This window comes from Anabrus simplex, chromosome 7 (genome assembly GCF_040414725.1).
Source record: "Anabrus simplex isolate iqAnaSimp1 chromosome 7, ASM4041472v1, whole genome shotgun sequence".
NCBI lineage: Eukaryota > Metazoa > Arthropoda > Insecta > Orthoptera > Tettigoniidae > Anabrus > Anabrus simplex.
Genome location: NC_090271.1, coordinates 122,346,416 through 122,372,944, shown reverse-complemented (window position 1 = coordinate 122,372,944; position 26,529 = coordinate 122,346,416). Strand labels below are relative to the sequence as shown.

The 26,529-nt window shown below is 38.3% G+C and overlaps 1 protein-coding gene across 4 annotated transcripts in view; it reads right to left on the bottom strand.

Moving 5' to 3' along the window:
* Positions 1 to 26,529, bottom strand: part of LOC136877345 (serine/threonine-protein kinase VRK1) — a 207,520-nt gene that overhangs the window by 47,267 nt on the left and 133,724 nt on the right. For 3 of the 4 annotated variants that reach the window (XM_067151306.2, XM_067151307.2, XM_067151309.2), the window contains exons 8-10: positions 18,919 to 19,031; positions 18,516 to 18,821; positions 15,323 to 15,603 (exon numbers count right to left, since the gene is read on the bottom strand). In XM_067151306.2, coding sequence (XP_067007407.1) covers positions 15,323 to 15,603; positions 18,516 to 18,821; positions 18,919 to 19,031 — 700 coding nt within the window. Of the gene's footprint in view, positions 1 to 9,105; positions 9,653 to 15,322; positions 15,604 to 18,515; positions 18,822 to 18,918; positions 19,032 to 26,529 lie in introns of those variants that run through there. The other variant, XM_067151308.2, reaches the window with a different exon arrangement.

Sequence of the window (26,529 nt, the reverse complement as noted above, 5' to 3'; positions counted from 1 at the left end):
AATCTACATACGCGTTGCGATATACAGGTTTTAATAATCATCGCACGTTTCTCGCATTAATAAACGTAGATATTTCATTTGAAAGCGGCCAATGAGCTAAGGACTTCCAGCCACTGGCATAAAAAAAAAAAAAATAAAAAAAAACTGAAATGGCAGGATTTGAAAACAAATATTTGAAGTTCACCAAAAAATAGGCTAAAATCGGGAGAAATAATAGAATAATTGAGAGGCGGGAAAAACTGTCGAAAATCGGGAGTTTCCCGCCCAGATCGGAAAAGTTGGTAGGTATGTATATTGAACTCCTTCGTAAATGTACATGTCAATATTATAACCACTCAGACCATGAATGTCTTGCCTGTATCAAAGTCGCCTACTGCTAAAATAAGATTGAACACACTATGAAAATATTTTCCAACTGAATACTGATTTTGTCTGACCACTTTAAATTATACTAGAATTCTGATTATCCAAAGGTAATGTGGCCACATGGATACAAAAATTTTGTCTATATCATGAAACAACTTTCGACACCATAAATGAATTTTGTATTACTTTTAAAATAAAAAAAATATTTCTGCAGTGCATCCACAATAGTATGTAGGTAATATGAATGACAGACGTAATGCTGTAATGAAATTGTATTACTGATAAATGCTCTAGTAAAATATGTATTACCGAGCAAGCTGGCTATGTGGTTTGGGTCATGGATCTGCTTGTAAGCCAAGAGATAGTAGGTTCGAACCCCACGGTCAGCTACAATGAATATGGTTTTCTGTGATTTCCCATTTTCACACCAGGTAAATGATGAGACTGTACCTTAATCAAGGTCATGGTCTCTTCCTTCAGTCCTACTCCATCATCCTGTAAGACGGACACGTTTATGCGATGTAAAACAATTAGCTAAAGATGTGTATCATTATGAATCGTATTGTAATATTTGAATACTATATGAATTGTTTCTAGGTAGCACCTCTTCGGAGGTAGCCCTACTCAGGGAGTGGTGCCCCTGTCTATGCGAGTCCCTGAGCACACTGACCCGGTGCGTGTAACATCTAGTAAGGGTCCGAGCTCAGGGTTAAGAGTGAAGACCTCAACAGCTTCTATGGTAGAGAAGGTGAATTTCGGTATGGTGGAGATGGCGGAAGAGGCAGCCGTGGACCCTGGGATAAATAGAAGTGCAACCTGAAGAGGCTAATGGCTTCAGGCAGACAAGGCTCTTTAGGAGGGCTGATTGTCCCTCGTTGGAGGTAATACCACAAAAGTTCATCTAGCAGCGTCTGCACTATAAGTTAGGGGCAGCTACAAAAGGATTAAAGTATTGAGAAGGTGGAGCAATAAATCTTGTATTCATTTTAAGTTAAGTCTTAATTCAATACGGAACCCAACCATGAAGTTTATTACTTTAAACAAAAGGAGTCAGTTACCCCATGTTAGGGGAACCTGAGAGAATCCTGGCAGTAGGTATAAAATGCCTTTGGGTGTGGCGAGCCCACCATACTATTAGCATATAAAATGATTAAGAGCGAGCCAAAGCCTCTGAAACGGTTGGGGCATCCCACAAAAGCAACATGCAGTTCCTTGACCATATATTGAACTATTTCAGACTTGCACATTGAGTAGAATAAATCGTAGATGTATCTCAACTTTTCTTTTATTCACGGCCGCCTTTTATTCCTTGATTTAGTTTTGAAATGTCGACTTTCTTTCTGCTGGTTCAGACAATAAGATGGAGTGCTTGTGTAATGCAGTGTTAGCTGAAGACTATATTTTAGAAGAACTGTATGCCGATGATCGTTCAAATGGATATAGTGCTCGTGAATTAGGGCCGCTTCACACTAGGCAACTGGAATCGGCGACTAGAATCTGCTACTGAGTAGCTCAGGTGAATTCCGTGTCGCCGAGCGGTCGCCGGTAGCGCTACTTAGCCGCCTTCCCCGGCCTAGAACCAGTTTTCTTCATGAGTTCCCAGGCAGAGGAGTGTCTATTGCTACTCTTGTTGTCGTCAAAAAGAAAGAAAGCGCCGTAGGTTTCATTCACATCCTATGTTGAAAGATCGTTTGGAAAAAGGATTTTTCTATAAACTGTTTGACGGTTTATGTGATGATGGTACAAAGTCTTTTTAGTTACTTCAGAATGTCGAAGAAATCTTTTGATGAACTCTTCGAAAGTGTGAAAGAAGATATTACCGGAATGATACCAAGTTGAGAAAAGCATTACCGGCTAAAGAAAAGTTAGCCTTAATTTTGAGGTAAGTTGAACTGAGATGCTAGTAGTTTTCCAGTATAAGGTTCCTACATAGAAGCGTATTTAAACAAATTGCCCAATCCTTGTCTATATAATCGGGGTATAGTGGGTTCGAGCCCCACTGTCGACAGTCCTGAAGATGGTATTTCGTGGTTTCCCATTTTCACACCAGGCAAATGCCGGGGCTGTACCTTAATTAAGGCCACGGCCGCTTCCTTCCAATTCCTAGCCCTTTCCTATCCCCTTGTCGCCGTAAGACCTGTCTGAGTCGCTGCTGCCTAAAGCAAATTGTAAACAAAAGAACACGACTCGACTGGGAATCGAACCCAGAACCCAGGCCCCTCTGTACTGAAGGACATTGTGCTGAGCATACAGCCAAATGAGTCGGACGACAATATCTCAATTATATTGAATATTTCATAAAAGTGAGGTCACGTCAAGGCTATTTGTAAAATTTTACTTAAAGAGCTTGTTTCTTTCCTGAGATGTTCTTTCTTCAAAGTCACTGAAGAACTGCGTGATTACTTCAGACCATGCGTTTTTCTTTTCAACTTTATTGCTGTACTCGTTACAGTTTAGGTTCCAGATGGCTGGATGCTGCTCAATTTGTAGAATTAAGTCTTTAGTGTTAATTTGGCCCACTTGTTTAGGTAGATTGCTCATACTGAGAACGTACGAGAAAAGCGCAATGACACTGAAGGATGTTCTGAAGGCGAGTAGCTGGACTACACAGTCGCCTAGTGTGAAGACTCCAATACAAAACAATGGTTCACCAGCTGCCGCCAGCCGGGGTTGTGCAATCTGCCTCGGCGACCGGTAGTGGAACTGAGCTACTGCAAGGTCAGTCGCCAGGCTTCTTTCTGTAGCTCGGCTACTGAGTCGCCCAGTGTGAAGAGCTCCATTTAAAGCAATGTTTCACAAGCACGGGCGGCTGGTCGCCGATTCTAGTCGCCTAGTGTGAAGCGGCCCTTAGTGGAAACTGAATGCGAGAGTGATACTGGAAGTGATATTCAAGCTCCTACATGTCGTAATTTACATAGTGTGCTGATTTACTCAAGTGACTTGACGATGTAAACCTTGATGATGTATTAGGAATTGACGCTGAAGATGGTTTTAAAGACAGATCCACCAAAATATTTACAACTTTAATGATAAAATCTTGACTAGTTTAACCCTTATACGCTCAGCGAGCCGATCTATCGGCTCGGGTGGTATTGCTTAAAACACTCAGCGTGCCAATCTATCGGCTTTGTGTTCGGACGGCTGTATAAGTACCTTAATGGACCCCCAGATGTCAGGAAAAGACATTAATAGTAGCTTTTGGATTTAGTTTACACTTTTCTCGAGAGATACAGACACTAAGCTCACCTGTTTGGAACAAATGAAGTTATCAAACCGCGTATGTTCACCGCATGACGAGTTGAAGTGTGCTGCTTGCCAGTACAGTCTCATTTAAGCTTCAAAATACGCGTTTTCCTTCGTTTTATTGTTTCCATTTTAATAATAGATTATTGTTAATTATATTTTGTTTATATTCTACATTTATCAGTGTTCTCAAGTGAATTTTAGTTTAACATTTCGTGTTATTAGATTTTCGTGCCACGAGTAGGCCTAATTTTTTTACATGGCTGGGCCAAGTTCTAGACTAAATAATTCCGATGTTTTGGATTATTTAGATGCTTTAGACGATGACGGTGATGTTATAGCCGATATTGATTCGTATTTCAGTCCGACTCATTGGCTGAATGATCAGCGTTGAGGTATTCGGTTCAGAGGGCCCGGGTTTGATTCGCGGCCAGGTCGGGAATTTTAATCGCCATTGATTAATTCTTCTGACCCGGGGCCTGTGTGTTTGTGTTTGTCCCAACACTTTCTTCTTCATATTCAGACAACACACTACACTACAAACTACCACGGTAACACGCGATAGTGATTACTTCCCCCCATATAGGGTTGGCGTCAGCAAGGGCATCCGGCCATAAACCAACAGCCAAATCCACATGTGCGACACAGCACCCGCGACCCCACAGGTGTGGGAAAAGCTGTAGATAAAGAAGAAGTGATTCGGATTTTACAGGTACTGATGATAGGAGAATGTTTTGCAAAACACAAATGCTGACTTCGGAAGGTACGTGTACAGTTCTTTACGTCAGGTGCTATAACTCATGACTAAATAAGAATACAAAAAACAAAATTATATCATGTTATACAGAATTAAATGCTCTTATTTTCAGAATGACTGAACAACAATATCACTAAAGAACATATTACTTTTTTAGTATTTAAAAACAGATTTTTATTTTTTGTAATATATTTTCAAATTTCAAAATTTATTTTGAAGTAAAATATGCCATGAACAATTTTGGGATATTTTTTTCCTAAAACGATATTAAATAGTGTACTACTGTAATTTTTTTCAATTTTGTAACTGGGGATTTCTTTATACGGCAATTTTTTACATTTTAACATGCATAATCATGAAAAATGGCCTGAGTGTTTTGGGCTTGACCGGTGAAAATAGCCTGAGAGCAAAAGGGTTAATATCTATGTACATTTTAATAATCATGTGCTCTCTAGTATGCTCAGTAGAAAAGTGTCCGGTTCATGTGGGTATGTGACAAGCTCAAGCATCCGGTCAGCAATGTGTTAAAAGGTGTTAAAAACACAAGAGAACAAATATAAAAACCTTCTCCGCTGGGGCTTATAAAATAAGTGCACTGAAAGGTGTTGATAAACACCAAACAACAAATATGGAAACGTGCCAATAAAAATACCAAAGTATTATTGCAGATCACACACTTTCTAAAATAAATGTTACAGTAGCAGAAGCCTTGGGTTACTAAATGTTATTTTCTAGTTACACTCTTAGACAATGAATGGGAGGTTACATTCAACCATGTGCGACCAGGAGGAATGACTTTTGGCCACCATTTTTAATAAACTGGGACCAACACAAGTGATTGAGTCAAAACTCGAAGGTGTGAGTTCAACATTCGCAACCTCTGCATGCTTTAAGATATGTCGCTAGTCCACTTTCTGACAGATTTTAATTTTGTCTGCATTAGTAAGGAATTTCACGGCCTTTTCTGTATCCATAACTAGGCTATCGCAAGAAAATATGCACCACGCTAATCAATTTCATATGATTATGTTCTTAATCCCGATACATGCAACTGTATCCCGCAACAAATATTACTACACTTCAGTGTATCACTCAACATAAAATACATTTCTAACCTCTGAATGGAATACCAATATAGTTGGTCCGTTATTGGACATTATAAATTTTCCAGCTAACTCATTCCTGGTTGCCAGCGTTTCGTCCCAGTGTGCTAAGTTGGGCTCATCAGTTGGCAAATAGCACACCTACAAAGACGCATGGCTAGTGCACACCATGGAGGCCACTGCGTACGCTACCTGGAGCCACCGGCAGTGACAATGCACTATGAGAGACTGTCTCATTTCCAAAAATTTATATCCATGGCCATCAGAGGATAAAGATGTTCCCTATGGGAATCAACATCTTTATCCTCTGAATGGAATGCGAAATACAAACACAAATAAACTCACTGTGTTACTCAGCAATCTCACAACCGGCAAGTAAAACTGATCATTCCTGAGGCCAACGGCTTGCTCCTCGAAGGTGCAACTTATCCTTTGAAGTTCAGAAATTCCAAGGCCTTTTCCCGTAATCACGCAACTGTGCCCCTACCCGAGTTGGTAATAGCAAAAATTTGTGACCCTATAAGCGAGGTATTTTCACATAGATTTAATATAATGAGAATCAGGAGTTCGAATTTACAGCGTGCTAAACAGGAAAAAGTGTTAATGAGGAATTTACTGACAAGGATTCACCATATAATTTTGATGTTTTAACTGTAGTTTTGATTTAGCAGCAATTTTCTTTTTCAAGATGCCAAATTTGTAAGTCAGAAAAAGCAACACAGTAATTGGTCTGCAAATTTAAAATGCCATCACCACCGTTAATGACTGAACTTCCGACAGTTCGGAGCACCTCCACAACTACAGTGTGCCAAAGACTCTTGAAAGAAATGGATACTGTAAACAAAGTACATTCTTGGACCTGAAAATGAAGAACGTCTAGTCCAGCAAACCAAAGCAATGCAAGCTTGTGGTTTCCATTTTCTAGCGTACAGTGTTAGGACTCTTGCTACCAAGTTTCATGAACAGCTGGGCATTTAACATACATTAAATGCAGAAAAAGAAACCAGATCTAACTGGATAAACCTTGCCATATCTCAACATCCCAACATGGCACTCCATGTATCCGAAGTGATTCAAAGGCTTGATCAGAGGCTAGAATAAGAAAGAAGTGACCAATTACTTTATAATGTTACACCAAATAATGGAAGAGCACAATTTATTCGACATCCAAAACTAGTTAAATAACCACCAGTCACGTTCCGACTGTTAGAGGATCATGTACATTGTCAAGTCTAAATGGTGCTGAAAAGGGAAAAACAAATCACTGTGGCTGCTTCTTGTAATGCTGAAAGGACATTTCTACCACGTGTTTGCATTATCAAGGGAAATATTTGTAAACATGAGTACCAGGATGGCATGTTTCCTGGTTCTGCAGTGTTTCCATCGCAGAGGTCAGCATGTATAAATTTTGAATTATTTTTTATATGACTGAATACTTATTTGTTTCCTTTTCCGAGATGGCTATTCTACACACTGCAATTCGGTAAAAATGCATGAATATGCAAAAGAAAATATCATTCTGGCTGCAATGCCTAATCATACCTCTCACTACTTGCAGCATCTAACACAAGCAATGTTTTAAGTTTTTAAAATAGCACTTCCATGAAGCATGTTGTATTTGGATTAGAAATCATTCTGCTTGTTGCATTAGGAGGCAGCAGTTAAGCAGTTTGTTTACAGATGGTTAGAGAAGAGCCACTATCCAAGAACACAGTTTCCGGTTTTTAACCATTGCAATTCCAGATGAAGTCTTTCTAAACAATCCGCACCGTGCCCAGATCAACGATGTGTCTATCACTCCCAATGAACAGATTCCTGAAGTAAGCCCTATCCCAGCAATAGATCTAAATCAACCAAGCATGTCCAATGCAGGAAGGCCTACTGAGTCAAATCAATCTGCCACATCCAGAGATCAAAATTAACTGAGCAATTCTGAAAATGAAAATCTTCAAACAAATGATAACCTTACCTGAGCCAAACAAAAGGACACTGTATCAACCACTCAAGCCAGTTCGACGTGTACGTGCACGGACCTACAAAACGTAAGCCAGGAGCGGTTTGACATGTACCTATACGGACTAGGCTAGCGATGTTTTAGATGTACATATGCGTGCCATCTGTTGGCTGTCAACGTCAACTTTTAGCACGGCTCGCAGCATAGGGTATTACTCTATGCAGGGGAGTATCTTCTACCGTAATGTGGCATTGTGTTGGCATACAAAGAATTTGTTTCATTAACGTCTATCGTTGTGAACAACATGGCGGCGTCCTCGCGTGGTCTGCATTTATCTAATGTAGCTCTCGAATGCACATTAGGTGGAAGTAATGATGAGAATAATCCGAGTGATAATGAAAAGTGTTAGAGATTATGATTATGTACAGCCCAGAAATTACGTGTATTGTAAATGTGAATGCTCACGCAAGTGGTCATGGACACCCGTTGATTCTAATTTTATTCCAACAAGAATGTAATTAGGCATTTTGTTACTTTGCATGCCGCCTTTTTGTATGTAGATACAACATCTGCATGATATGAACTGTATATCCACTTATTTTAAACAAAATCAGATAAGTTATTCAGAAATTGTGATATTTTTCTCAAATTTATTACCGCTGTAGGGTAAAACTTGGCAACCGGCATGAAGGGTTAACTTCCAAGAATCACTTTAATGAACACAAGAAGAAAGTAAATCTTAAAGGAAAATGAAAGGCCCCTCCTGTTAAGAAAGGGAAGTTATCTAAAACATCGTGGTGTTCTAATGGGAGTTCAAGAAATGAAGACTGAGTGCAATTACTATTTAATAAATAATTCTGATGTTTGTGTATCACTAACATTCTTGAAGGGAAAAAGCTGGAAAAGAAAGGAAGAGGAAGATCTAGGATTAAGTATTTGGAAGACATCAATTACATGGAACGGATACAAACAGCCAATGAAAGAAGAGAGTGGATGCATCAACAAGGCATTACTTTAGAATATTGATTTGTGTGTGTGTTGACATCAATAATTGTGAAGTGGTAAAAATTTGTTCTTGTTGAGTGCATGAACATTTTACAAAATTTGATGATTTGCCAATCATGTGGTTTAGAAGACAAGAATCAGTAGAATAGCTATGTGGGGGGGAAAAAACCCTTTAAATCTGTAGTGCCCATCTCACCCATACAGTACAGGAGATGGTCAATTGCACATTCTTGTTATTAAAATAATTTATTTTGTAATTCTATAGGAAAATGCAACACTGCCGTTTGTAGAACAGAAAGAGAAAAAAATGTATATTTACTAGTATTTGCTTGTTTTTATATCAAGTAGTTCTCATAATATGCATTAAACAAGATTATAGTCAATTCCCCCAGACTTGCAGTATGTAATTTTTTTTTTGCTAGGGGCTTTACGTCGCACCGACACAGATAGGTCTTATGGCGACGATGGGATAGGAAAGGCCTAGGAGTTGGAAGGAAGCGGCCGTGGCCTTAAGGTACAGCCCCAGCATTTGCCTGGTGTGAAAATGGGAAACCACGGAAAACCATTTTCAGGGCTGCCGATAGTGGGATTCGAACCTACTATCTCCCGGATGCAAGCTCACAGCCGCGCGCCTCTACGCGCACGGCCAACTCGCCCGGTATATGTAAATTTCACCTTCTGACCTGTATATAAGGATATATGTATAAATAGTTACAGCACTGACACACATTTCATGTTTTGACATGTTAAATGAAGTTGATCATGGACAGGACTTCAATTACCCAGATATCCAGAATAGATGGGTAGTTTTACTATCAAAAGCTGTAGCAGTGATCTTACAAAAATTACAATGTCAAGATTCCAGAAAAATAACGAAGTTTTCCTGCGAACATAAAATAAAAAAGATCCAAGGAAAGTAAGCTTACACAATTTTTAACAGTACAAAGAATTTAATCAAAGATACAAAAACTATTAATATAGAGCACTACTAAAAACAAAATATATAAGGCACTTTATGGTTGCAGCATTCCTTGAGGCTAGATTCAAGAAGGGATAAAGTATGTTCTCTTGAGCAGTTACTGCCTTCTTGTCGATATAGTTCAGTAACAAAGATACAGTATTGAGGAAAAACGAGGCCAAGGCTATGTCTCTTTCTTTGAATTTGAAGTCTCCACCTCTCAAACCATGCAGCTCCACAACTGTCCAGTCAAGACTGGGCAAATCCTAAATAAAGACATTCAAAGGAACAATTATGGGAAGATCTGAGAATCTAATTGGAATCAGTTTCATACAGTTATTATATAGACAATGGAGAAAATGTCTTAAAATAGTAATTGAAGTAGAAGGACCAGTGACAGATAGATCAGCAATTTAATACTCGGGAACTGCAATGCAATTTTTGAAAACCTATTCAAGGATCGATGAATTGAAGATACTCCAGGAGCACAGAGGAATATAACATTTATCACAGTAAAATAATGGGAAGCATAATAAAGCTTTCACTGCATCTATTAGGAAAAATGTATGGAAACATGACTGAAATACCAGAGATAACCAGGCTTAAACAACATTTTAGCTCAACTCTTTATCAACAAATTATGGGAGACTGATGTCCTCAACAGATAGTTTCAAATACAACTCAGAACATAATTTCTGTGGTAGGTACTAACATTCTCCCTCATTTTTTCTAAATGCAATAAATCACAATATAACATGAAACCCATAACGGCTAGAAGATACATATGCCAATGAAATCAAGTAGCACAACATATCCCGATGGCTATCATCATGACAAAGGAAATATTTGTATCAAACTAAAAATAGTACTTCTCCCCAGTTCCTTTCACATGAAAGTTTTGTCCAGTAATAGCCGACACACCCATGACTTCTTAATGCAAAATGTTCCATTCAGTCTTCTTAACCCACCCTTTTCTTCCACAAAAACTTCAACTAAAGCAGGTATGTAATAAATATATTATTTATATATATATACAGCTAGAATCCACATTTTACATTATCCAGTATCCTGACGAACAATTTCTTTAAACCAAGAAATTGTGAATGATAGAAGCCCTTCAAAGAGATTTGAGTCATTATACACAAATTTGCAACAGCAAATAGGAATTAGCTTCACTGAGAGTAAAGAGTAACAGCTTAACACTCTAGTGACCATGCATACCGTATACAGTAGAACCTCGATCATACGTTCCCGGAAACTACGTTTTCTCACATTCGTTCAAATTACGTGGTCGCGTGAGCATCCTTATCAAATCACATTGTAAAAATCCCGCATTATCCGTTCTTCGAAGAAACGGTTACCCGAATCAACCGTCCAGAAATTTCAGTCCCATTAACGCTAAATCCTCGATCACGCGTTTTTCAAAGAAACTGTATCTCACGAAAGGACGGCTACGGAATACTTACGGATCATGATAACGTCCCGTCATTGCGGTAATTTGAGGAAATAGTCTACTGTAGTGGAAAAGCGATCGGCGGTAAATTTGCATAAGGGACTATCTTAGCATCCCATTCGGATGGTATTGTTTAGAGAATCCTCAGAAATCAAAGCAGTGTGTCCACAATCGGAAGGAGACAGATCGCATTTCGGCAGCTCAACCTGAAGAAGGAACGAGTTTTTTCAAATATTCGTACTTGCAAACGTCTACATTATGTCCAGGGTTAGATATTTTTTTTTTTTTTTTTAATTTTTAAAAAACTTTTTCCGAGAGTATCGCCGAACAGGTTTTCGGCACTTACCTCGGGACACTGTATAATCACTGAGCTTTCAGGTATGAATCAAAACCCCCCCTTCTTAAGCAACACAAATTTAGTATTTCAATGGGAATCAACATCTATACGATTATGTTATAGAGACCAGAACAGATGTTGAACCTTACATACATACATACATACATACATACATACATAAAGCCATGGGAGGTTTCGGGATTGCCTATTGCTGTTTTGGTCGTAATGTAAGACTGGGAATTTCACATTTTTGTGTTAAAATGTTACAAAAACCGCAGTCGTTTTATTTTCGCACGCTACATTTAAAAACGTTATCGTTTTGCACTCGTTACCGTCTTGTACAGCAACGCGTCTTCCAGCTGAGCTCAAGGTCGCAAATAACCATAATTTTGGAAGTGTTAATGATATTTTTTCTCTTTCCAATTTGATTGTGATTAGTGACTGGCAGAACTGAATATAATGCATTCGATAACTTGAGAATCGATACTTGCATTCAAAACCATATTCTCGAGTTCAACATGACCTCTAAAAGTCTATATAGGCCTAACTTACGCGGCAGAAGATTTCCATAAACTGACTACGAACAGTATACCAGTGACCAAATTACAACGGTAGATACAAAAAAAAAAAATTAAAAAAAGGGATTTTGCCATTATATTGGGCGCTTTTGTATCTAATGTGCTTTATTTTATTAGATTAGAGAATTAAAAACTACTTGTGGTCTATTGTTTGGCTTGGCGTTACGGGTATTAGTTTTTTCGAAGAGTTTGACTGATCAAAGTTGCGGAACTGAATGAAGTTTGCATAGGAAATTGACGAAGAGTCCCCGGTAAAACTGAATGTAAAGTTTAGAGATTTTTTTTGTCGCGTGCCGGTAATTAATCTTTGAAGCCGGCCCCGCAGTCTAACTTGCCTGCCTCTTACCCGGAGGGCCCGGGTTTGATTCCCGGCCTGGTCAGGTATTTTTACCTGGATACAAGGGCTGATTCCAGGTTCACTCATTCTACGATTACCTTTAATTGAGGAATTATTTAATGATGATATGGCGACCCAGATCTAGACAGCCAGGAATAACTGCCAAGAGGATTCGCCATACTGACCAAACGTCACCTTGTAATCTGCATGCCTTAGGACAGAGCAGCAGTCGTTTGGTAGCCTCTCTAGTTTGGTTTGGGTTGGGGTGTTTGTAAGATTATTTCTAATCACTAGATTGCGTGTCAAAACCCTGGATTAAATTCCAAACCTATCCGCAGTGCTCATTTGGAGCCAGGGCATACGACGCTGTTGATGGCGATTCGTCCGTCGGATGGAGACATTAAGCCTTGAGCAGACCCCTTGTTGTTATTCGAAAGGAGTAGGCTATGTGCCAGCACTGGGTTTCATCCTCTCCCTACTCTCATATCTCACGTCATTCATTTCACCTCATTAACTCCTCTGACGAGGCTGACGTCAGGAAGGGCATCATAAAAACCCGCCACGACAGATTCATCTCACCTCATACCCGACCCCGTAGGGAAACGGGACAAGGGTTGGACAAACAACAGGGGTGTTTGTAAGAATATAAGTACAGTAGAACCTCGATAATTCGAAATCGGTTAATTCAAAATCCCACGTAATTCGAAGAAGCTCTCATTCCCGGAAACATGAGATACAGTTTTGCATGTCATTTAAATTGTTTAATTCGAAATACGGATAATTCGTAATTCGAAGTACATTGTCGGCCCCATTACCGAAATTCAGTCTTTTAATTCGAAACTGCCTTTACATTTTAAAACAATAGTATGTTACAGAGTAATTCCAACTCTAAATTTATCCGCATCATAATAGAATGCGTGTTCCGGAACATGGAGGGGTAGCTTTCCGCACTTACACTCACTTCGGTGGGTCTACAGTGCGCTTCATGATTGCCAAGTTGAATGAAATCGGAATTCTTTTGTATTCAACCTTTTAAGGAACGCCGTAATATCACGCAACAGGCAGTGTGCGGGAAAACAGAATGCGCAAACACTGGCGATGCCGACAGTTGACGTAAAAGCGTGGCTCATATAATAAATTCGTAGGCACCGAACAATACTGTCATTGCCGATGAAACTGCATTGCTTTATTTTAATGCGAGCCCAAACGGTCTTATGGTTTTAAAGGAGAAAGTGCCAGCCGGAGAATCGTACAAGGGTCGGGGATGATGGTCATTGCAGTGCGTTGCAATTGCAATGCACATGGAAGCGAGAAACTTTATCCCCTCGTCACAGAAAAGTTCGATAAGCTACAATGTTTTAAGGGCGTCGGGCACTTTCCATCCCAGTACAAAGCATCTAAAAATGCAAACAGTACAGATATCCAAAAAATAATGCATTTGCACAGGGGAACCGGCGTAATTTATCCTCGTCTTTGAATTGTGTGATTTTTTTTCTTTCGTTGCGTGAGGTTATGTTCGTCAGTGATTTATCCAAGTGCATTATTTGAACATTGTAAATGCACCTTGTTGGATACATTTCGGAAATAGCTTTTCCATGGCATTGGAAAGGTTTAAACTGTGAATCGAGGTGATTGCATGTATTAATGGGTCTTAGAATACTTTGTGACGTGGCAAGTGTTTACATTTCTGAAGTACGAGAGAAGTGCCATGGCGGGAAATCGTACAAGGTTAGAGTCATAGGAAAGTTTGATTTTAAGGGCATTGGGTCCTTTCTGTGAAAATACAAGGCATCTAAAATGCCTACAGTATAGTACTCCAATGAATAAAGCACTTGCACATGGGAGCCAGCATAGATTTCTCGTCGACTTTGAATCATGCTTTTTTTTTTCGTTCTTCCGTTGCGTGAGGTTATATTTGCCAATGAGATATGCAAGTGCATTATTTGAATACTGTAAATGCACATTTTTGAATAAATTTAGGAAATGTTTCTTTTTTCATGGCATTTGAAAGGTTTAAACTGAATCAAGGTTAACTGCATGCAGTAACGGGCCTTAGAATATTTCGTAACGCGGCAAGGGTTGGTACTTCTGAATTGCGAATTGGCGGTTAATTCAAAATCACGTAATTCGAAGTCCGATTTTTGAGTCCCAACGACTTCGAATTAACGAGGTTTTACTGTATACATATTTCATTTTTGTGATGTTTAACAAAATTGTTTATGGTTCCTTCACTCCTGGATTTTCCGTTTTCCCATGTACGGTTTTTCCCCAGGGTTCATCCAAAAACGGAGAATCGAGATTCCACTGTATTTCAATTCTTTTGAAATTGATCAGGCAAAATCTTGGTCTATACTTAACATCTGTTCGATATGTACTATACATTACTGAACAAGAACTACTGTCATTAGATGGCACTTGATAGCGGTTTTCACCTTTCTATTTTCATTAATCAAGGTCACGATGCAGAGTAGCGAAAGTATTTAATGCATCCATTATCTATGATTTTAGTAGTAGAGATGGTGTGAGAAAGGCTAAGAGAAAATGGAATAGATTAAACAGATCACACAGAGAGGAATATAGACCGATGGTGAAAGAGATGAATTGGGAGATACTGATGTGTTTGAAGGTTATGAATTTTAAATAATTTCAAGCAGGTCGAATTCTCCGAGTTTAGGGGAACCTAGACACAATATGATACCTTGTGAACTAATTAAGCAAGTGAGTTAATATGTAGCTTACATCACTTTCAAAGTCTGTACGGGAATTCGGAGTAATTAGAACATCGGGTAATCAGATCATCATATAAATACCATATGTTGGAAAATAAAATACAAAATTGATAGGGTAATTAGAAAAAAACTCTGGCACAAACTGAGTACCACACTATAATGTGTGGGAATGCAGAAATATCATTAGTTACTTTTTGGTATTTATATGATGTTCTAATTACCCCAGGTTCCCCTATTTAACATTAAAAGAGCAACAAATACGTTGAAATTAGTGTTAAAAGACAGAATGGTGTATTCATTAAATACAGAGGAGGAATTTAAAAAAAAAATTAAAAATCATTAAAATTTACTTGTTGCTGGGGACAATTACAAAGTATGGGCTTGGTCTTGAAAGTGTTTAAGAGAATCTGAATTATCCACAACAAGGAACTTTCTACTTCAGGATGCTGGTAATATAAAATGAAGTTTAATAGCAAAATTTGCAATCAATCTTTGAACTTACCTATATCAGAGAAGAATTCTTCATCATCTTCATCATCGTCATCATAGTAATATGTAACGAAGGGACACGTCCTATTTCGAGTTCGAAGGGATCTTCGACAAACCGGTCTATCCTTCCCTCTTGATCGGGTAGTGCGGGTGAACTCTCTTCCAACTATCCAATTTTGCTGCAACATATCCCTTTCTTGTTGCAATAATTCTTCTCGTCTTCGGATAACTTGTTCCATTGCCGGAGTTAAAATGCAGGGATACGGAGATTCTTGAGTAGGACTGCTACATCGACTGTTGAAAAGAAACAAACACTTAACATTGTCAGAGAGAACCACTTCATTAAAAACCAATATTTTACTTCATAAGCAAGATAGCCAAGGTATCCAAAGAAATTATATAACATTTGAGTATCACAAAAAATTTAAGTTAAAATTTATGAATGTATATATAGGCTATATATATTATATAATAGAAAATATAACGTTATAGAAAATATGGTATAAACGACATATGCTGATAGCAACCTGAAGCTGGAAGAATTCATCCATACTATTATAACGAAGTTCCACGAGGAACAATTGTAAATTAATATGCACAAGCCTTCAGTCATCTCTGGCCTATCCCAACTTTCCCTTATGAAAGACATCTAGCTATCTACACTGGAAATTCAATAGCCACTATGAAACTTGGCATTATGCGAGGAATGATGACTGGCACTGGTTTGGTGGAATGGTCAGAAAATAAAAATGTCTTCAATGTCTAAGACAAAGAAGTTTTTGGATGTGTTCCAAAAAGGCAAGAGTTAACCCAGACCCCTGTTTTTGTCACCTGTGACTCTGCATGCAACCTGTTACCCATTATATGAAAATTTAAGGGAGACTTCCCATATACTCACCACAGACTGATGTAAGCAGAAATGTACTGCTCTTTTTACTAGTAGTTCTAGATTAATGAAAATGGACAGGATCCAAATTTAGGCCCAAATTCTGAGAATAAGGTCAATTAAGGCTTCACAATTTACCAAGATGAAGAACCGGCCACATTCATTATCTGACTTATGCTGCATAATCAACTGGTGAAGTTTTGCACATTGGTTACTCTTAATTCCCAACAGATTAAGGAACAAAATACTACAAAACTTGCATTTAATTGGAAACAAATGAGGAAAACCGTTCTGAAAAGCTATCCTGGTCCAGCATAATTTCTATGTAAAAAGACCTAAATTAACTAGGCCTACGTCAAGTATTTTCCACTACCCCCCCCTCCCCTCTCTCTAGGACCGTGTTACATTGAGAACAGAAGGAAAAGTCACTATGAGAGTTGATTATACAATAGGTAGTCTCAATTCCAACAGTGTCCACAACAAAGCGCAACAAAAGAAGATTTGCTATTTTTACAATTTGCTTTATACAGCGCACTGACACAGATAGGTCTTATGGTAACGATGAGATAGAAAAGGGCTAGGAGTGGGATGGAAGCGGCTGTGGCCTTAAGGTACAACCTGGTGTGAAAATTGGAAACCATGGAAAACCATCTTAATGGCTGCCAAAAATGGGGTTCAAACCCATGTGCAGGCTATTACAAGACACATTCACTACCTTAACCCTTACCCCTCGAATTAAAGTTCTCTGTGTTGTCTCTACTACTCGTATTTTAAATGTGAATTTTTATCTTATATGACCTGTATTCATCTTTCACGATTTTGGAGGTAGCATTTGCTTTTAAAATGATGTATTTAGGCCATACATGTTTTAAGCAAGCTATACTGGAGCAAATAAAAGCAATAGGTGCAAAACAAATTATTTTGCATTATTATTATTATTCTTATTCTTACTATCATTATCGCATACCGATTGGTTTCGTTAATAATTTCACTGAACAAATTACCAGTAAAAAGCAATAGAAAAACTTCATTCAGTCCCAGGTTTCATACTTCACGGTAGTTTGTAGGCTAAACAGAGATTTCTTGAAATCGGGATCAGTTAATTTATAATTGTGCCAGCCGTCAGCATCAGGCACATGTTGGGTTATGGTACAGAAGCCGAACATCGCCAGTTCACAGGGTACGAGGAAGGTGAAGAGTTACGAAAATACTGTGGTTTTGTGTGTTGCCCGACATATACAACACTGAACAGTAAACTATATATGACTAGGAAAGCACATGGCGACCATGTTTGTTTACTATCGCTCGACCTTTCGTGTGCGTGAGTGGACAGCTGACGGCTACACTGCCCTCTAAATAATATATTATTGACTGACTGTCAAATAATATCTGGATTCTACACAGTTCCACGTTGAACCAAAAGATGGCAGTACAGTATAGCATCGTTTATTTTGTCAGCTAAGAAACGGCAGACGAGCGGTGGGCGAAAAAATGTCATGTTGGGTCTCGCCCGACATGCGACCGGAACAGGAATATCGTAATATCGGGCCTCACCCAACAGACGAGTGGTAAGGGTTAAATATATTTCTGACTGGAATGAAAAATACAAGCACAAATGGGTTTACAACATAACTGCTAACCAGCAAGCAAAACTGAACTTCCCTGAGGTTAACAGCTTGCTCCCCAAAGGGCTTTCTTTACCTATTATGCTAATTTCCCTCTTAATTGTGTTTGATATCTCATTCCATTCAGAAGGGATGATAAAGAACATTTTCGGGCCTGGAAAAAATGTAAAATCATACTAAGCAGTGAAAAATATGACACAATAAGCAAGGTATTTTTATGCAGATTTAATTCAATAGGAATCTGGACTTAATTTACAAGGTGCTAAGCCAGAGAAAGCCTTAATGAGAAATACACTAAAGAGGTTCCACTGTATTTACAAGACGCAATCACTAGGTTTAATAACAACAAAAACAATAATAATGTTATTTGCTTTACAGCCCACTAACTACTGGACTGTTTTCGGAGACGCCGAATTGCCGGAACCTGTCCCGTAGGAGTTCCTTTATGAACCAGTAAATCTACCGACACGAGGCTAACGTATTTGAGCACCTTCAAATACCACCGGATTGAGTCAGAACTGAACTTGCGGTCGGAAGGCCAGGCTCTACCGTCAGTCACTCAGACTGGCTGTAACTAGTTTTTACGTTCTGATAAAATGCATTCAAATTCCCCATTCTCACCCACCCCCCAAAAAAGGGGGAAAAAAAAGGAGCTTTGGGCCCGGGAGAAGACTGCACTAAAAACGGTCTCTTACCTGTTTCTCCTAGAAAGAACCGCAGGCTGGCAGGAAGATCTCTCCCGCATACGGGCCATGACCTCCAACATAGCAGGCGTTGGCTTTCCAGGATCTTCGTCAACAGGGATAAATGGCAATATTGGAACTTCCGGTTGCTTACTCCGAGGAACTTCTATCTTAGTTGTGTTACGCTGCACAGGACGCTTTTTGAGACGGTCATGATTTGATGACAAAAATTTTTCAGGATTTGACGAGAGAACTTTCTCCCAGCTGAATTGTTGATGAGAGCGAAGAACAGGAAAGGTTGGCGAGTTGCGAGTCATTCTATGGAGATTGTAACAATTTAAATCAGTTATTTCAGATTAGCCATTTCTGTAACACTTAGAAGATAGCACAAAATACCCTGTGATCTTGAACTTACCTGTTAAAATTATGGGCCACACATGGCTGCCGATGTGAGCTACGGATCACTTTCTTCGGTTTTAGTTCTGCTATGTTCTCGGGTTCTTCAGTTGCAATTCTCTTCCCCACTCTCTATAACAGATAAGGGAAAAAAAATATAATTTCTATTCAACACAAGCACATGGACAAGCATTTCTGATTTACTGGTAGCTCCTTGTCTTCAGTCTATGTAATTGTTGTAAAAAAAATAATTTTATCCTTAAATCACAATTTCCAATGTTCTCTTAACACAATATCAGTGCCCTGTGTTCCAGCAGCCTGCCATCAATGTATCATGATTTAGCACAACCTTCGCATAAACCTGTTTTTAATTATTTACTAGATTGTTCTTGACACACGTTCCCTTGTGAACACATACCCTTTCCTTGTGCTGAAATATTTTTCCGGGTTCACCAATAAGCTAATAGTGAAAACAGCAACTAGCTGGCGGGGCGTTTGAAGCGTGCTTCACAATGAAGATATAAACGAAATACTGGCAAACAGATATTCGGATTATGAATTAGAAAGGGGTACAAGTGAACGAGAGAACAGTGATAGAAAAATGAATTATCAACCAGCTGGGAAAAGAAACAAAGTTAGCATTTTGGCTCATGGAAGTACAAGTGCAATTTTTGACAATGAAAATAGAAGTGATAATGATGATAAAACTGCAAATAATGTAAACAGTCCTTCACACACACACTCACACTCACTCTCTCTCTCTCTCTCTCTCTCTCTCTCTCTCTCTCCCCCTCCCCACCCTTTGTGAAGCCATTCATTGATATCGCTCCAGAATTGAGATTCATGTAAATACTGGAATAAATATGTCAGATACATGAATCTTCAGATCACTTGAAAATTGCTTCACTATGACGGATGCATTGATTCAGTGTTTAGTGGACGAAACTAACCAGTATTATGCAAAGGGAAGTGGAAAGAAACAAACTGAAAAGGCTTTATGTTTAGCACCTTACTTCCACCTATATCACACCGAATAATCCATAAAACCCATTATCTGGATACATACAGGGCCTCCCTCATAAACCCAGGCAGTTTTTACTCTTGGAGACCTAAGCAGCTGTACGGGAGGCGCACGCATAGTTCTTGACCTTGTAAGGAGCGTGCTCGTGTTTGACCTAGCATCAGTAGCTAGTCAATCTCAGCTGTTAACATGGTGAGACATTTATCATTGCAACACCGTATTTTCATATGTAGAAGTTATATTAAATAACAAGTCGGCTTGATGGGTACGCACTGCATTTGTTCAGCAATTTCCTGGTGAAGTGCCACCTTCACGAGCACAGATTCACGTAATTGTAAATAAATTTGAAACTACTGGCGCGGTACTCAAAAAACCATCTGCACACATGAAGAGTTTTAACAGAGGAAATGCCGGATGACATTGGTGCAAATCTTGGAACAGTCACCAAATAAATAACTCTCAAAATTAGCAAAACAAGTAAGGGTTTGTTTCTTCTAACATGAGCTACAAAGCTGTTACACATCAAACCGTCCAGGTATACAAGGGCCCATTGTTTAACCCTACAACTGCTGCAGGTCTATCTGTCAAATGCTGCAGTTATTTTCTGCAATATACACCATGAAAATAAAATCATGCCTGTAATCACATATTAATCCTGATAAATCAATATTATACACAAATAGAAAACAGAAAGACTGATCTATATGAAGATAAGAAATAAAAATTTTACGATTTGTAACTATCGTAAAATACATTTATAACATTTTTTTTGAACAACTGAAATTGTTGAAATATTTTGCTCCAACAAAAAAATTTCTGATATATAATTTATTCCTGAAATATGATATTCTGAAACGCACATGTATGTTCTTACATATTCCTCCACAGTTTTCCACTTTTCATTTTGAATGCTAATTAAAACGCAATTTTTTATCAGAACAGACGAGTTCTTTTCACGAATTCCGAACTTACAGCTTACCGGTATCTAAATTTTCTTACGTCGATTTTGTCTTTCCTATGTTGTGATCAAAGTCGTTGTAACAATCTGCACAAATATCAACAGTGCACAATTATCCCTTCACGGGTTCTTCAAATATTGACGTACTGCCAAGAATAGCATAACCTGCACTGACTTGAACATCATTCTGGTTATTGGGATTTCCCATTACTCATTTACTCTTCTTTTTAATGATATAAATTGCCCAAGGGAAAATAAAATAAGGTATCTATTAGATGGAAAATATTTTTCTTACAAAACCATTAAACACAAAATTTGGTGTGAAGAACACGGAGAAATGAAACAGGCAGTTCAGTTTAGATCATTCCTGCCAGAAACTGAAAATAATACCAATATTAGTGATGAATAAGAAAGTAAAAACAAGTGGAAAATATATTAACAATAGTTAAAATGTAATTAAATTGGAACTATAAATCAACTGAAGTCCAATGTTAGCAGTAGATGTTAATCCTCTCCCGCCCATAGCGTAGTAATGCGTAGCGCGAAAGCTTAGGGCCTCCCGCCCATAGCGCAGTAAAGCGTACTTGTACTTCTAGTCGCATGTACGAGCCATCTATCGGCCGATAGACAAGTATAACTTACTGTTACTGGCATGTGCACATCCTAGAGACCAAAGATATTAGTTTTCTTCTTTTAAAACCTTAGCAGGCGTATTAGAACACGAAATACGGAAGGCAGAGACATATTGTAAACAAACATGTCGACGCTAAATTCGCGTGAAAATATTTTATGCGATAATGACATTGAACATTTGGTGAACGATAATTCTGACTGTGAAACTGTTAGTAGTGGCTTAAGTGAACTCAGTGAAGTGGAAAGTGAAAATGAAAGTGACGGCAGGAAATGACGACGTACACATGCGTGATGACATAGTTTGTAGGCCTAACTTTCAGTGGACAAATACATTGTCTTACGTCGAACCAGTGGACTTTACTGAAGAGGTAGGACCTTGCCATTCTCTTCCTGTTGGTAGTACGGCATTAGATTAATTCACCCTTATATTTGATTAAAACATTTTCGATTTAATTGCCCAGAAAATGAATGAGCATGCTGCTTACATGTCTGCATTATCATAATGATGACTGAAAAGAATTGTTTTAATTCTGGGGAAAACATGTATTTTAATATGGGCAGGAAAGGGTTAAAGAAACTAAAGAGAGTAAAAGAACACCAAACAAACAGATTTGCTTTGAAAACAACTAAATTGGTACAACTGAACACTAATACATACTGTATCGATTCCTGTGTTTCACATTCGATTGTAGATCGATACTTTCCGTCAAAATGGCTGCCGCAGCAAATGCGTAATACCAGACACCATTATTGTATTAAAGTATTTGGTAAAACTTTGCGATGAGCTAGAGATGGAGTGGAGTTGAGAAAGTCTAGTTGATTATCTTATCAAATAATTCCATGTCAAGGCCATATTGCTAGATTAATTTTTTTTTAATTTTTTTTTAAATTTTTTTTAAATTTTTTTTTTTTTGGCTAGTGGTTTAACATTGCACTAACAGTGAAAATTTTCAGCGACAAGGATGGGAAAGGGCTAAGATTGGGAAGGTAGCAGCCATGGCATTAAAGTACAGCCCCAGCATTTGCCTATTATGAAAATGGGACAACATGGAAAACCCTCTTCAGGGCTGCCGATGGTGGAATTCAAAACTACAATCTTCCAAACGTAAGCTCACAGCTTCATACCCCTAACTACGCAGCCAACTCACTCGGCAACCTTTTCAAAGCTTACAAATTATTCATTCACTGGTATAAAAAACCCACCTCCCAATTCTACACGTGTCCATTACAAACACTCCAGTTTCCAGGAAATAAATTTCCACATCCATAATACAACGAAACTTCTAATTTATGATATCCGATAAGTTTTCCCAAATCTTATGACTTACATGTCCATAATGTACCAGGAATGCTGGTCCGAGACAGAGTTTCCGATGTTTAAAGTCTTATTCTGCACCAAGCGCTAACATCCGGCTGACTGCAAGCAAGTCAGCTGCAAGCGACGTCGAGCTTGTGATATCACGCTCTGCAGAGCAGGGTCAAGGCTAAATTACATCAGCCGGGAGAACATTCCAAACATTCTATCATTAATAACTTTCATTTGGATTAACGTACGAGTAAATGAACTATATCATCGTGTGGACCAATTTTTTTGCGATCATCATTCCCAAGTTTGAAAGAAATCCAACGAAGATTATGGGAGATATTTAATGAAACAGAATAGCCTTAATTCTCCAGGATCTTGTATAAAAGGGAGGCATATTTGCTTGTAAAATAAGTCTACTTTGTGCCACAGTCTAGGCCGGACAGTCAGCTGATGGTTATTCTCCGCCGCCGTGATGTAAGTAACCAGTTCGATCCACGATAAGAGTTTAAAGTCCATGTTATGAAACTAACTCTACAACGCTTTGAGCGGACTTAGAAATTTCAACACTGTTTGCGCGTGATAGTGAAAGACATATCAGATGTAAGGCTTTTCAGGCATTTGCTCTATTAACCAGCGTTTCATCTTAGGTCTGACACTAGACTTGTCAGAGTGGGATGTGTCAGACCCTACCCACTGATGCTGGGTGTATGCAGGCGAGCTTATCAGAAGCCTATATAAGAGGCACAGTCTGATAACTGCATATGGGAGATAAATCTCCACAATGGAATTATTGCCCGCCTAGCAATTCCGAATGGGAAATTCTAATTTAGAATTGTCACAGTCTAACAATTTAGTTTCAAAACTTAAGATAGCTTTTCTCCACTAAAGGAAGTTGAAGAACTCCTATCTAAACTTTTTGCAAAATAATTTCCCTGATTTGAATGCACTGTTCCCAGCTCCTGTCATCACCCGATGGAACTCTTGGTTTCGCTCAGACAAGTACTTCACACCCCTGGTAGAGTTCCTTAGCTCTCTTGATGAGAATTCCCTAAATAGCAGTGGCCATTCAGTGTTGGAAATGTTTACAGATCAGGATATGCTTCCGTTGCTGAAAGTTCAGATAGAGTTTGTTTCACAGATATCTGTAAAAATTAATGCAGCATTCACAGTATTGGAGGGATCATCTTACCCGTATGCTCACAAGCTGTGGGATGATCTTACCACTATTTATGCAGAATTGAAGAGGTGTGCTGACGGATGGTTTCTGTTGGAAACAAGTAACCTGCTGGAGAGTTTCAGAAACAGTACGAAGAAAGAGGAAATTAAAGTGCAGTTTAAGCAGTGTATGCTTAAATGCATAACTGCATAACTAAGCTCTCGAAGCACATGGGCGTAGGTGATAATACTAATGTGTTTTTCAAAGAAGTCTGCAATTTATTTTATCCTGCAGTTGCAGGGCAAAACAGTGCTCTGGAACCCAAATCACTTGTGTCTTTGAAGCGCAAGTTGCCATTTTTTAGAAGAGTCACTGTTGATCAGTTTGTCAAGGGCTGCGAGGCATATGACCAACAGATGCTGCAGAACATTAGAATGGACAAAACCACTGACACTCTTCAAATGTCGATGGCACTTAAGTTAAAGTTTCCTTCCTTTACCTCGGCAGCACTGCAGTGCATTTGGGCCCCTACGAACAGTGTCGATGTAGAGCGGTTTTTTAGCAAGTACAACATGATTGTAACTGATAGGCGGACTCAAATGAAGGAGGACACCATTCAAACAATTGACATGTTGTACTTCAATCATCATTGAAATTCCTCTTCCTTGTAGGTCTGCTGTACTGTGATAGATGAATACGTTTAGAATAGTATTTTTCACTTTGAAATTGTGTTTGTAAATATGCATATTCGTGTGTGTGTTAATATTTCTTGTAATTTTATGCTGATGTTTGTCTTATTTTCCATAGCGTATTGAAAAACTGCATGACGAGCAATTTGTGATTAAACAGTATGATTTTACTCCCAACTGTTGTGTGCAATTTCGCAAATTATGCCTACTTTTAACAAATTTGCTATAAAACGCTAAATGTCAGAAGTATAGATGCTACAAAACACTAAATTTGAAAATCAAAATGCTAAATGTCTGATTTTTAAATGTTATAAACCACGAACTCTACCCATGATAGAAACAACTCTCTATAATAAGGTGAAATGTGAGAATCATATCACAGCTTAAATATAAATCGTATACAGGTGTTTAAACTCAGTTCGAGCATCTTGTTACTGTCTTGAGATCGTAAGTACAGTATCGCAGTAGGCTAAAATTGGTAAGTTTTATTTTAAGACGTTTTGGAAATATAATAAAGTAGCGTTTGAGAGGAAGAAGGGATTTCTGCACTTTACGGCATGTATTTATCACTTGTTCAGTCCAATTTAGTGTCTCGGTCATTACAACACATAAGTTTCTTAATGACGTACAATAGGGCACAACAGTATTATTTAATATAATTGGGGATACATGTCTATTTTTTAACAAGTTAAGGTTTCTTTTGGTACCAAATATTACAGTCAGTTTTGTTAGTTCCTTGAAGTTCCTTCATGTTCTTTTTAGTTCTAGAAGTTGGTACGTCTCACGACCAGTTAAGCTATTTTAACGACAGACTTTTTTAACCAATGGTAAAATGATCTCAATATTTGCACCTTTTACTTCAAGACTTAGTGGATGTTCAGCAAGAAAACTTTTATACAAATATTCTTACAAAATAAGGAAATATGCTCTTGGACTTTCAAGATAGTGAGATATTAGTTTTTGTCCTCGGCTCAATTTAATCTGCTCACATATCTTTCAACGTTTTTAGATTCAGAGGACTCTTGTCAAGAGGATGAATATACAAAGTTTTAAGAAAATTGGTGCTATATTTTTAGGTTTAGGTAATAAGTTAATGTTTACGGATCATGTTTTTTAATCAAGTCATGCCCAATTTGTAAAAATTAGTGTACACTTTTATGCATTGTTTTTGTAACCTTGTCAGTATGTTTTTTCTAATTTTATGGCTGCTGATGATGCATACCAGCATCGAAACCGGTCCTAAGAATAATAAAATTTTATAAATTATTTTATAACATTGAATGGTATTGAATAGGTGGACCTTTTTTGTTCCCATTAGATTCGCTGTTCAATACGGAATTAACATGAAGTTTTTAAACTTGAACGATTGTTAGGACTTATAAGCTGTTATGTTTGGCATAGTGATTCAGTCGCCATATGTCAAAATTTACTCTGTCAATGGCTATACCTATGTCTTGTGGATATGAGTGATAAATCTGAAGATTATCTGCATAGATGTGGTACTTGCTATATTTCAATGTGTTCCCTATGTCGTTCACACCAACAACAAATAAAAGTGGCCCAAAACAGACAGCTGCGGCGATAATGTGTTTTATTATCATGAAGTTTAATTTTGTACGTTCATTGTCTCCATTTTTATTAACGCATACTATAATTTGTTTGGCGTCTACGAAAAAAGTTAAGCGGGGACGTAAAATCATCATCATTATTCGTGAGCTGCATTGGCGAGTAAAACAGCCGTTATGATTGGATTGTTTATATCATGTTTTAAACCTACTTCTCTCAACAACAACAAAACCTATCCCTATTGGCCCAAGTTACGAGATACTAAGCAATCACTTTGTTAATGATCTTGCCTCTAACAGTA